At 26.6% G+C, this 13,576-nt stretch overlaps 1 protein-coding gene and 1 long non-coding RNA gene across 2 annotated transcripts; one reads left to right on the plus strand and one right to left on the minus strand.

Annotated features, from left to right (window-relative positions):
• The first annotated feature begins 546 nt into the window (after positions 1 to 546).
• On the plus strand, positions 547 to 4,133 carry LOC135121876 (ceramide-1-phosphate transfer protein-like). The gene is made up of 7 exons (XM_064046156.1): positions 547 to 717; positions 775 to 894; positions 975 to 1,073; positions 1,157 to 1,247; positions 1,492 to 1,548; positions 2,671 to 2,768; positions 4,032 to 4,133. The coding sequence occupies exons 1-7, from the start codon at positions 664 to 666 to the stop codon at positions 4,131 to 4,133; spliced, it is 621 nt and encodes a 206-aa protein (XP_063902226.1). The 5' UTR covers positions 547 to 663.
• Positions 4,134 to 13,064: 8,931 nt separating this feature from the next.
• LOC135121886 (uncharacterized) lies at positions 13,065 to 13,554 on the minus strand. The gene is made up of 3 exons (XR_010279148.1): positions 13,477 to 13,554; positions 13,251 to 13,390; positions 13,065 to 13,188 (listed from the first exon to the last, which is right to left on the minus strand). It is a non-coding gene; the product is annotated as an uncharacterized LOC135121886 (long non-coding RNA).
• Positions 13,555 to 13,576: the final 22 nt, after the last annotated feature.

Consider the following 13,576-nt stretch of genomic DNA (forward strand, 5'->3'; position numbering starts at 1 on the left):
TTAATGCCGGAGAGGTAATGGTAGACACCCCTGTTTTTAAACCACTCCATAAATTGTAAGAAAGAGATAGAGTTTTTAACACATAATTCATCTTGAACTTTCACCGGCGAACGCAGTGCACAAAAAGCTTCTACCCGTTGCGCAGGTTAGTCGATTAGCGCTATTTTTCCTGAGCTTTACGGCTAACATGATGAGACCCTTAGTACACATAACTCTAATAATGTTTAGTTTAGCGTATACTTAGAACATTATAACCCTTGACAAATAAAAAAACGGGCGTCGTAAATGTCGGTGTTGTTTCTAAAATGCTTTCTTTGTTTAAGCGAGTAAGTAATTTAAGGAAGTTGAGAATTCTTTTTAAAAACAAACTTTCTCTCACTCGAAGTGAATGACATGTTTAAAGTAACTATAAATCGCTGAATCCACGCAGCCCGTCCATCCAGCGGGAGTACTATCTCCCCCTCGACCTGACAGGGGCTTAATTTAATTTTTTAAGTATACGTTATGGTCTCCCTTATCTTTCTTGGCAAAGAAAAGTGTGCGATAATATTAAATGTATGTGCGCCATTAGTATAGATACTTTTCATTTCATTTTGACTGAATAAGGTTTAAATATCTGCAACGAAACAAAGAGAATATAGTATATACTTTTTTAGCTCCGAAATGCCTAAAGCACCACCTTCTCCTTCTCAACAGGCTTCTTTTGACATTTACAAAGTAATCTAGCAAGATTAACTTATATATTAACTTTTAACTTTTATGTTTACTTAAAAGACACTTCATGAGTGGAATAATATTGAAGAGGATATAGCTCATTTCAAAGGGGAAATTAAAACAGAATTATTTATCGGTGCATATCGGCAACTAGCCTCTTTTTTTAGTATATGTGGATCGGTGTTATTACATATTCATTGCTTATATTTAAATTAATCAAATACCTTATAATAAGTTAAAAAATAATATTTTATTTACAGGGTTTTACCTTTGTTACTTCAGATATCACCGCAAAATTGAAGCTTATAGAGAAATGTAATCACGAAAGAGACGCACCAAACGGTAATGATACTTTACAGGTAGCCTATACTTTTTACAATTGACCCTTTACCAAATTTTTAGTATTTTAAATTTTACTTTTTAAATTTATTACTCCTACAAGAGTATGGTTACGTACGAAAAACAGAATGGTCTTTTGAAAAACGATAAAAAAAACGGTTCACGAAATTTACTCAGGCTCAATCGGGCTCTTCGTATTTTATATATATTTTTAGCTGCTATTTTTTAAATTTTTGTGATATCTTTTTACTGTTTAGTATTAAATTTTCTATGTATAGATCAATTTATTTTGATAAAACAATTTTTTTATTAATGTAAAGATGATAAATTCAACTCATTTATTGTAATAATATTGCATTTTTTTTTTTAAAATAATTTTTTTTGAGGATTTATAATAAAATGTTTTACAGTTGCTATAAAACTTAATTTATTATTAAGAGTTCATAGGATTTCTTATTAGAGGTCTACTTGATTCTGATCGCCCTACTCATCTTGGTTTGCTTAAAATATTTGATTATATATTTTTCGAATTAAATATCTCAATTTCTTTTATTAGTTCTTTTTATCTAAATAATTCCAGAATTAGCTGGTAAATTTTTTTGTTAGTAAATTTGACTAAAAAAATTTGTACATACCACAATTTGGTCTTAAAACAATTTTTGGAAGTATTTTATTGTCATAAAATTTTAAAAATTTCCTGTAATACTTTAATATATAATTTTATAAAATTTATTTTAATGTTATTTATTTTTTAACTAAAAATATTTTCTATTTTATATTTTTTTTCTTAACTGAATCTTTTCAGTATTATTTTCAGTATAATTTAAAATTTTAGTTCCTGAAGTTTGTTGGTGTATTTTGTACTTCACTACGTTTACATTTTAATATAATAATTAAAATTTATAAGTTATTAATAATTTACAAAAGGTTTTACTTTAATTAATTTCTATTTTTAATTTTAAAAATAATTAATTAATTTTTTACCTTGAAAAATCTTATTTTTAATTTTCAATGCTAATTTTTATAAACTTAAACTTAATACTTTTTACTTAAAATTCTGACAAATTATTTATTTTTAAATTTTATATTATTTAAACAAGAAAGTTTAACTAATTCGTGTTTTAATTTGTTATCTCGTGCACCACGTTGCTCAATTTTATTTCTGTCAGCCATAAAGATCAAAAAAAATCATTAATTTAGTCCTCTTTACTTTAATTAATTTAATTTTTATTTACAATTTTTCTTTAACTTTCCGTTTTGCACAAATTTACAAATCAAAATTATTTATGAATTAATTTTTTTTAATGTATACCGTAAAAACTTGCAACTTTTTGTATTGATTTCAGTTTTTAAAATATTTTTTTTACTTTACTAATCAGTAATCTTTTTTTTATATAATTAATTTTTTTTTGCTTTTACGATTTTAATTATTTAGTCCGTTTTTTATGCACTTAGCACAAATTACAAATCACATTTATTTAGTATGAAATTATTACGTATTATTATAGAATTTACAACTTTTTCTTAGGATTATAAATGCTTGAAATTTCTTCTTTACTAATCACTAATCTTTTTTTTACCAATTTTTTTAATTAACTGTATTTAATTTTTTCAAAGTTGCGTTAGACGCCTATAACGACTCACTGGCTCCTTTTCACTCTTGGGCTATTCGCAAGACAGTGGGCTTTGCTGTTTATGCAATCCCTTCGAAAGACGTTTCTAAATTTCATAATATTTCTTTAATTTCAGTGATTATTAAAGTTTCATTTTTATTATATAATTCAATTTTTTATTTAAACCTTGAAGACTTTTTTTTGTTGAATTCTATTATTTTTTGTTTTTTAAATATGAAATAAAATTTTTTGCTGAATTTTGATTTACTAATACTATTTTGTTTAATTTTTAAGAATGAAATTTAATCTTTTTCTAGATTTTTTTTTAAAAATAAAAATTTTTAAAGCTGTAATTTGATAATTTTTCAAAATTTTTTTTGATTTATAAAAAAATTTTCTTATATAAAATAAAATATTTTTAAGCTGAAAAGATTTGTTAAAACTTTTTTTTAGATTTCTAAATTTATTTATTTATTTAAAATAATCTTAAAAAGTAAGCTTGTTACACATTAAATAATTTTAAATAAGTTTTTATTTTTTTTAAATTTTATGAATTTAAGAATTTTTTCTAAATAATTTTTATTTGTGTTTGTATAAATTCAATCTAGTTTTGTTGAATCTTGATGGCTCGTAAAGTTTAATTAATTCCTATTATAAAACCAATTTTGTTTTAGAATTTTTAATTTTTTCAAAATTTTTTTTTACTTAATAATTTATTTAAATCTAGTTGAAAACAATTTTTTAACAATTTATTAATAACGTTTATATCTATATATAGACTTGAATCTCTCTTTCTCTCCATAAAGTTATATAAAGTTATTCTATCACTTTTTATATGAGATTTTTTTAAAATTTTTTTTAACGTTATTTAAATAATGTTATTGACTTAAAAATTCATGCTCATAATTAATTATAAGGATAATTTTTCCTTAAAGTATAAAATTGTATAAAATTTACCTCAAAATTTAAAGTATTATTTTTTTTCAAAGCGGATTATAATCTCACTTTTAGTATAACAATTTGCTGTTTTTTTTTTTCAAGTTCTTAAAAAAAATAAGATTTTTAATTTTTTATAAATTTTTTATTTAAACTCTTAAGTTATAATAAAAATATAAGCAAAATTTATTGAAAATGTCAAGATTTCTATAACTGAATAATAAAATTTTAGTAGAAAGCATGATATTTTCTTTTATAGAATTTTACTTGTTATCGATTTTATTAATTTTTTTTCAAACTTTTTTTTAATAATTAATTTTACCTTTTTTTTAAAAATAATTAACGCTTTTTTTAACATTATTTGAAATTTTAGCAAATCTTATTTTTCCAAATTTAAATTAATCTAAATTTTTTTTTTTTATAAAATAGATTTTACTTAAGAGAATGGAAATTACTGAAGACGAGGCTTTTGTTTCTTTCCCGCAACTCTCAGATTTACTTTTGAAAACTTATCAAACTTTATATAAGTAAATTTTTAAGGCATTTACAATTTTTAAAAAATTAAATTAGATTTTGGATTCCAATTTTTTTTACTTTATTTATAAATTTAATTAGAGAAATAGAAAATCGAGATTTTTAAAAAATTAATTTATTTTTGATTTATATTTTTTTATTACTTTATTTATAGAAGTAATTATTTTTTTTAGATTTTAGAAAATCTAGAGTTATATAATATATATTTAATATTTTTTTTTAAACACTTAAATTTTCTTTTCTAAAATTATTATAACTTTAATTACTTTTTTCTAAAAACTTCTTTTCTCATTATATATTTTTTATTTTATTAAACCAAATTTAAATTATTTATATTTTGATTATTTTTGTGGTGTGTTTCAATGTAACGAAAATAAAAAAAAGCAATTTTACAAAAATAGTTAAATTTAATTTTTTTTAAAAAGTTAGTATCTATTTTAGGATCTACTAATGAATTATTTATTTTGACTTATAGATTTTACGAAGAAGAAAATCTTTTGGACTTATCATAGTTTCAATAGTTTTTAATTTAAAATTTACACAGGTTTTGGATGGTTAATTAAATTTTTAATTTTAAAATATAATTTTATATTTTTACTCGATTGAAATAATTTTTATAGTTTTTAAGTAGAAAAAAAGTTCCCTTAGGCGACACTCTGTAGAAAAGACGCTCATATATGAGCTTTTGATCTCAAATTTGAGGAATTTCAAATTTTAATCCTAATAAATTTTAGAATATTTTTAACAGATGGGCACTCTAAAAGTGAAGTTATAATATATTTTTTACTTATAAAATTTTGAGTGAGATTTGTTTTTAATAATCTTTTATTACTATCTGATAACTTTTATAAATTTTTTCTTAAAGGTATTACTTTTTTCCACATAAATTCTTAATTTAAAAAATAAACTTTTTATAAAAAGTTGAGAAAATTGTGAATCACGTAAACCGCTTAAAATTGTGCCGCATTTGCTTAAAGATTTATAAGGATAAACTCTTTATTATTTTTGATATCAACTAAAACAATGCCGAGTAAAATATATGCAGCTTTACTTTGAAAAGTTTTTAAAACACTTGCGAGTTTCTCTTATAAAAGTTAAAAATTTTTAGGCAACTTAAAATTTTTGTAAATTTTATTAATTCAGCTAAATTTTTTGTTATAAACTTTTTAGCGGCGTAGATTTAATTATTTATAGCGAGATGCAATAAATAACAACTTAAAATTAATAGTAAATTAGCATAAGTTTCATCCACGGACTTCTTTAATAGCCAAAAGTGTAATGGCACTAAAGAGCATGGTGCTAACTTTAAAAATTAGTTTTGTTTTGTTAATTAGTATATGGCTTAATGCATATAAAAACTTAATAGTAAAGATGCCACTTCATTATAATTAGGATTAAAGCACAAAAATTTAAACCAGCTCATTATGAATTAGATATAATATATATATATAATTATTTTTGCTATTGTATGATCAGTATGGTAAACATTTTTTCAAAGGGATCATAATAATAAAACTTTGGGCGTCTATCTTTCGGCAAGTAATCTTTTATGACCATCAGCTTAGTATACGATATATTGTATGGTCAGTTATTTGTTCAAAACTCTGCCCCCCAAAAAAAAAATTATATAAATTGGAGGACTTTCGGAGATAAAGATTACGTTGAGAAAAAGTTTTACGATGTTTATCAACTTGTGGTTCTGAAGGAGTAACAACTCGAAATGATGTTACGGAAAATTTACCTGGTAACAATAATTAAACGCGTGCAAGAGTAGAGAAATTTATCTTTGCACCGGAAGCTCTTCCCGCATTCTCAACGCTGAAAAGAAAGATTAACTTTGACTAAAATAAGCGACAGAAGCTAATGCTTTTCAGTTTAAAATTTATTTGACGGCTTTTGACTGAAAAGAGTATGTATTACGTTAATTTTATATAAAGGAATTTTTTTTGGCAACACTGCAGATCTTTCCGAACTTGAAGTGTTAAGTACTGGGAAACTCATCCTCAACGGAATTGTGCTAGTAGGTCAAGTAGTGTATTATCAAATGATTAGAGAAATTTCTGATTCTATTGGTTTGTTTCGCGATCTCAATTAAAGTTTTTATTTCTACAGTCCGCTGTTTTATATGCTTTAAAGGTAGTATTAGGAAAATATCTGCTAATTTTAAAGGCAGCGAAAATTCATTCATTCAAATATAAAGATAAGTAAATATTTTTTAGAGGCATGGTGGGCTTATTATAAGTAATGACGGTAGGGCATAAGAAAATTGAGAACAAGAACAACCCTGAAGCCGAAAATCTTTAGGCGCTTTGATCGTTGCTCGCCACTTAGCCACGACGCACGCGAAGTTGCAATCCTGTGCCTCATTTGAGTGGCCACAAACGACCACAAAGGCAAACTAGCATTTACTCGGCTACTAAAGAGAAAAAAATATAAAACATAACCAACCAACCTACGTGTCGAGCCTGCAACGAAAGCCTAAACTATTTACGGGAAGTCTATTAAAAGTGCAATGCCATGCACTAGCCTGTTATATATATTTTTTTCTTTTGGTTTATCCTTCGCCCTTTAAGTGGATAACATGTCGGTTCTAGCCAAACCTCACCTATGAATCCTGGTACACGCTAAAAGTACGGCGATTTACTCGTTCAAGTCCGCCCGCTCTACGTCTCAATCCTCTGCAGCACTATCTATCGCTCTTGCCGATTGGTACCGTCCATGAGGGCGGAGGAGTACAAGGAACTTCTCATCGTTGTAGAGCTTGCAAACTTAAAAACTTCCAGAACTAGTATATTATAGAAGTAGTATAGAATATATTATATAACAAAGAATTTCAATATAGTGTTAGTTAAATTTAAAGAGCTGTTACAATTTATTTGATTGCTCTAGAACCGCCCGAGTAGCACAACGTTCGTCACTTAACAAGCATTAACAATAAAAAAGAAGAAAGTGCGCGACGCGCCCACGACGCTTTAAATGTTAGGGTTGTGTTCTCAGAGGGGCAACCCTCTACATATAACCACGAAAAAGCTTGCAACACTATTAAGGATGTTGACCATTAGCGACTAGATAATTTTCTGGGGCCTCCAAGGCAAATCTTGAGGTCATCGTCGCCATGAACGGTCTTGGCGGCCAGCTGGCGTACCCTGTACTTTTTGCTAAAAGCAAGCTCTGGTTAGGTTACAACGCATAGGTATCTTATAACATCTAAATAATTTTACTTATATGCGGTCTGAGCCTACGATGTGACAGAACAAGAGCTGTTTCGCTTCATTATATCCTAAGTAAACGGCTAACTGACCGCATCAAGCGTTTCTAGCAGGTAAACTCATTTACCTATACCACGTAATACCCTGTGAACATATTTATTAACAGGTATGAAATAAGGGGAAGAGTATAGGGACATTTAGAAAAAAATTGAATCAGATAAGCTTTATGAACGCTACTAACCAGTGAGCTCGAGTGTTTAAATTTTATCGATTCGATCGAGCACCATCAGAAAGGATTATTTACAAGTATACATTAATAAGATTTTGCTTTGTACTAAAAAGCGACTTAGAAAAACATGAACGAGGCCGTATCTGAAAAAACTACAGCTTCTGATCAATTTTTAGAAAACGAACGTGAAAGGAAAGAAGACTACTTTTGCCAATCTTCTGAGGATGAGTTAGAAAATCTAAGCTATTCTATCCTTGAGCATTGTTCAATAAGCGGAAATAAAAACCGCTTAGGCTTTAATTTTGAGGGCGGCCAACCTTTTTACGATACATACAAAAAGAATGATACTACTAGTGGTACTTTTAAGAGCTTTAAAACTGAAGGTACTTACTATAGTGCTTTAAATTATTACTTACTTGAACTTTAATTTGCTTTAGCTGCTTTACAGAAAAGTGACAAAGAAAATTTGTCAACTTTTATTTTACCTTTGCGTGAGCAAATAAATTATATTAACTTGGTTACCTTTTTTCTCATATTAATTGATATTAACTATTTCCCTTTAGTAATCTCGCTAGTCTCTTGCAAGGTTCAATTGTCCTGAGCTTCTCAAGGAAAGCACTCAAGATAACTGTGAATCTACTTTACAATCCTTTTGCCAAGTAATCAACTTTCTTCTTTGGGATAAAAATATAGAAAACTCAAAGTTAAGAGAGACTGAAGCTGAGAAATTAAAGTGACTTTAATTTTTTAAGCGTTTATTAAGATTTTAGTTTTAATTATAAATAATTTCGGTAAATTGGGTTCTCTATGTAGTTTATTAAGAAAACTAGAGTTTGCGCAATCAAAAAGTGAAGCTCTTGCAAATGAAAATTTCAAGTTACTGCAAAAGAACAACAAGTTTTTAACTTTATAATTGTAATATTATAATTGAAGCTCTTGTGATTTCAAAATTTATTTTTATAGCTTAACTACTCAACTGAAATTGATGGAAAGCGATTTAAGTCAAACTGATCGTTCATTAAAAAAAGAGAAAGCAAATTGCGAACAGTTAAAAAAAGCACTTGAAACTAGAGAGCGGCATCATCAGGTTTAATTACCTTATTAAAATTAATTAATTTATTATTATTATTTGAAGGTCGCCATCCAACGACTGGAAAATGAAATAGAAAATTTGAAAGATAAGTTAAGGCGGAATTTTTTTACTTCGAGTGAAGCAATTAGCAATACCCATGAACGATTACTGGAGAATTTAAGTTTGGACACTCAAATGGTAGAAAACGTAGTAAAGGCTCAAGGATTTACTTTAGAGCGTCTGGCAAGTGATAATAAGATTTTAACGGAAACAATATTTGAAATATTTTCGGAATTAATAAAGACTTTTAATTTGGAGGACTCAAATTTAGAACCGGAAGTTATCAATTTTATTATGATTTGTCGTATCGGTAATTTAATCTAATTTATTATTAGAATTTAACCAAAACGCCTTGGGTTAGCGCCAACTATGAATATCTACGGGAACGCTTAATTTATCTTGTACGCACCATAAAAAGCAAAGTTAACAAGTTACAACGCTCCACTGTTCAAGAAAATTTACTTCTTGAAGAAAAGAATATCCTTGAAACTGAATTAACTCGTTATAAACAAATAGAAAAAGATTTAAGGGCCATAATTATAAATTATATTGAAGGCAGCGAGGGATCAGACTGTCATCCAGATCGTTCAATAAAGATTAGTAACTAAATGCTAACAACATAAATAAAAGTATTTATACTCTACTTAAAGTTCACTTACTTTACTTTTTTGTAGCATTATTGAACCTAAATTTATTAACTCTTACCTTAATTTCGCGTTAATGGAAAATTAGGATCCATCTTATTAAAAAAAAAAGTACTAATAAGTTAATCTAAATTTATTATAGACCTTAAATTCTCATGCTCTAGTGAAGTTTAGAAATACGTGTTACTAGAAAATAACTCTTTGTTGGCAGAGTTTTTAGCCTAAATTGAAAAGAGAGTTAAAGGAAAAATTTCATTAACAATGAAAAGTTTATTATTGGAGGACTCATTTATTTTTAGCCTTGAACAGAACTAAAGTTGTAAATAATTGCAAAAATAGTCTATATAAAAAAACTTCACTTTTAAATTATGATTATTAAGAATGATACGTTAGGTTTAATTTTATAAGTACTTTTTTTAGTTGGTAAAAAGCGTTTCCCTTGTTTAATTTGCCTAATACAAATTTTTAAATTTAAACGTAGCAACTTAAATAACGTAGAAAATATTTTTAAAAATAGATTTACAAACAATTTTACACTTCACCCGTTCCCGTCTAACATAGATATTTAAAATATTCAAATTTTAACAACGAAGGGTACTTTTGGTTGCTAAAGTCACTCAGTAAAGCTACCGAGAGACCTCTACCTAAGTTGACATGAAAAATGATAAAACCATGATAGATAGAATAAGTAGTCTATAAATAATACCGAATAAATAGTTAAAAGACAAGCTTCATTGAAAAAAAATTCATTATGTGAATGTTTATTTATAGTAAAAGTGGTACTAAAGTTTTAATCGGTTTAAAAAATCTACTTTATAATACCTATTCCTGCTTGCACTAATAACCTAATGAGCCATCTTGCTTAAAATTAAAAAATAAGTTTAAACATTTATAATAAGATTTTTTCCTTATTCAACACATTTTATACTTAACAGAACTATGATTTCTTTAAAACCTTAATTGAATCGTGTCGGAAGGACGACTTTTAACTTAAGTTGAAAATCAAGATTTAATATTCGAAGAAATATAAACAAAACTATTTTTTAATTTATTTTATAATGATACTGTCGTTACAAAAAATTTAGATTATAACTTTTTTTCACTTTTACTATATTATGTAGATAATATTTTTCGAAGCATTTCAATAAAATTTTATAACAAAAAACTGGTGAATTTCAAACTTCAGCAATAGATTTCAACAATGTTTGAGCTGTTCAGCTTAATTAAAAAAAATTACTTTGTTTTTTCATCTTTATTTATTAATAAAATCATAAACAAATTAATTTTTTAAGTTAAAATTAAACAGTTTTATAAGTGCACAGAGAACACTACTTCTAAAATAGATGAGAAATCGGGCTCCACCTTTTAAAAATAACTCAACCTTCGCAATTATAAATCTATTGCGTACTAAAGAATTGTATAGGTTATTACTATAAAGGTTAAGAAAAAAGGTATAACAATAAATTTTACTAATTGGTTATTAAAAAAAACAACTGCTTTTGATTCCATTAAAAAAAAATTAATTAAATCCCTAAATACCAAAATTAAAACTTATATTAAATATTGTGTAAGACTTTTACCTCTAAAAATGTGCTTATTACTCTATACTTTGTGAAAGAGCATCTTTATTTGGCACACTGTATAACTGAAAGCTGCGCAAAAGATAAAAGCTTTAACTGTTTACATACAATGTAAAGTCCAAAGCAGATACGAGGAATTTTTGGCCATAAAAATAATTTTTTTGTAAAAGATAAATTAACCTTTTTTACCTATTGGAACTTTCCAAAAGATTTTACAAAAAACTTTATACGTAACTTCTAAACCAATATAACTTGAATATCTACCAGAATTTTTAACGCAAAGTAAACAAAGTAAAGAAGTGTCACAAACTTTTTAAAGCTCACTCATATCCTTCTTAGGACTTTACTCTTTACTAATAATAAAAGACTACTTAATAATCTTTTAAAAGTATCCAGTTTGATAGGTTATAAACCTAACTCTCACTCAGGCAGTTTATAATCTTGATTTAAAGATCTTGCCGTGGTAGTTTTAAGTCATAAATCAATAGATATGTTGAAACGAAATATTATAAATGCATAACACAATTGATCTCCTATCTACTAAACTAAACTGTAAAGCTCGACTTCAAGATTTTTTTAATTAAAAAATTGTTGTCCTCGGGTACCAGTTTATTCAGTTGATATCTCATATATTACTTGATAAGCTAAGTAGGTTCTTACATAATAGTTTTAAAATCCACTTTAACTTTGCTATACTGATTCCTCAGGACAGGTATATTGCTATAAGTTATTGAAGTCACAGTCCTTTAATATAATCCTGTTATAGCATTCATATTAAATATAATTTTACTGTATAATAACAAAACCCTAAAGTTAAAAAATACTGTTACACTGGTGTAGCGGCATATGTAGTTCTTGTAGTCACCATGCTATGACCTTGAACCAGAAAAATTATACTTATGAAAAGGTTGTAAAAAATAAAAACTTTGCCACGCACATATACTATATTATAACACAAAAGAATTACAGAAAATAAACTACCATCCAAGTTACACAGTTTTATAAGTGACCCTTTTAAAAAAAATTTATATAAAATTTTCTCCCTTCTAATATATTTATGTGTTTTACAGAAAAAACTAATTAAATAATTGTAAAATACTTTATAGCAAGTTGTTAGTATATTATTGATGACCCTGTCAAATATATTGACTTACTCTACTGTTATTAATTATATTTTTCTAGTAAAATACGCCTTTTAGCTTTTTCAAGTATGCTATAAGTTCCTAAACGGAATAACTTGAAAAGCTGACTTTAGTTTTAAACAAGCAGCCTTTATCTTAAAAAGAAGTTTGCTTAATGCTATAACTCTTTTAACGACGTTAAAATTTTATTTTTACATGAGTTAATCTTTGTAAATTTCTTAATTTACTTAAAGGGGGATAATTGAATCTAAGATCCGGTGAGGAAAAAAAAGATTTATTGCGAGCTACAAGAACTAATTTATACTAATGGACTACTTAATAATTTTTTATGGGTCTACTTATATATCTTCACAGAAAAGAAAGATGCCTTTAGGTGGAGGGTAAATTAAACGTAAATTTTTCTTAAAAAATCATAAATATTGCAAAAGAGCGATGTCTACAAATTTATAGAAAAGCTAACCACAGCCTTTTAAAAAAAAATTTATTTATGATTTAATTTCAGTATAAAAAAATTGCAAAATCAAAGTCTCAATTATTATTTAATAGAATGAAGTTGCTTAGAATGTATCAGCGTTGAAAAAGCTAACGGGCAAGGGATGTTCGGATCATACAAAAAGTTTTTATTTTTTTATTAGTTCCAGAACTTTAAAAACTATAAATATTAATAATATTAAATAGTAATAATACTACTAAATATAATGAAAATACGATAAGATTCAAGAGAGCAAGGCATCCTTAAATCAAGTTGGGAATCACAAATCCCGTTTTTACTTCTGCTAATGCTCTTAAAAGTAAGAGAAGAGTTGCACATAAAAAAAGATATAACCAACTTGTACAGCACGTCGCGAAGAAAACTGTATAGCACTCGAGGATCAAAATTTTTAAAATTTTTAGAATTCATAAAAACGGTTTTAAATTCGCAGCTGTTACGAAATTATAATGATAATAAAAAAAGCGAAAAGATAATAAAAAAGTTTTTCTTTTACTCAATCGTTTGAGAATATTTTTTCCAGCTCAAATTTTTATATAATAGCGTGTTTATATAAGAATCACAAGTTTGCCGCTGCGAGGCATATTTGAGTATCCCGCACATCAGTAGAGCGTGTGCTTTCCTTTCTTTGGCGATTCATATTATTATTAATAATAATAATATTATCATTATTATAAACTTTTCCTACCTTCATTCGTAGTTGAAACTTCTACAAGGTGAGTAACGAGATCTGTTTTACCAAAAAACCAAGACAAGGTTGTCACGTGGCCGGACAAAACGCATGACATAAAATATTTTGTGTAAAGGCAGTGATAGATATTATTCTTCCTTTAAAGATAATAATGATAATAATAATAACAATTATAATAATAACAATAATAATAATAATAATAATAATAAAATAAACGACTAACTCGTATTGGAGAAACCACAAAGTCAAAAGTTTCCAATATTCAGGAACAATAAGATCAAGACCACGTGGTGTTGGTAGGCAGGTGGAGTCTTAAATATAAA

This window comes from Zophobas morio, unplaced genomic scaffold (assembly GCF_036711695.1).
Source record: "Zophobas morio isolate AGI-343-1 ecotype UQ-CSIRO unplaced genomic scaffold, CSIRO_AGI_Zmor_V1 ptg000759l, whole genome shotgun sequence".
Taxonomy (NCBI): domain Eukaryota; kingdom Metazoa; phylum Arthropoda; class Insecta; order Coleoptera; family Tenebrionidae; genus Zophobas; species Zophobas morio.

Excerpts from the sequence above, each read along its gene's own strand:
- LOC135121876 (XM_064046156.1), top strand. The coding sequence starts at position 664 with ATGCCTAAAGCACCACCTTCTCCTTCTCAACAGGCTTCTTTTGACATT. Across the intron at positions 718-774 it reads CTTCTTTTGACATTTACAAA|ACACTTCATGAGTGGAATAA; the intron begins GTAATCTAGCAA and ends TTTACTTAAAAG. Across the intron at positions 1,074-1,156 it reads ACGGTAATGATACTTTACAG|AGTATGGTTACGTACGAAAA; the intron begins GTAGCCTATACT and ends TACTCCTACAAG.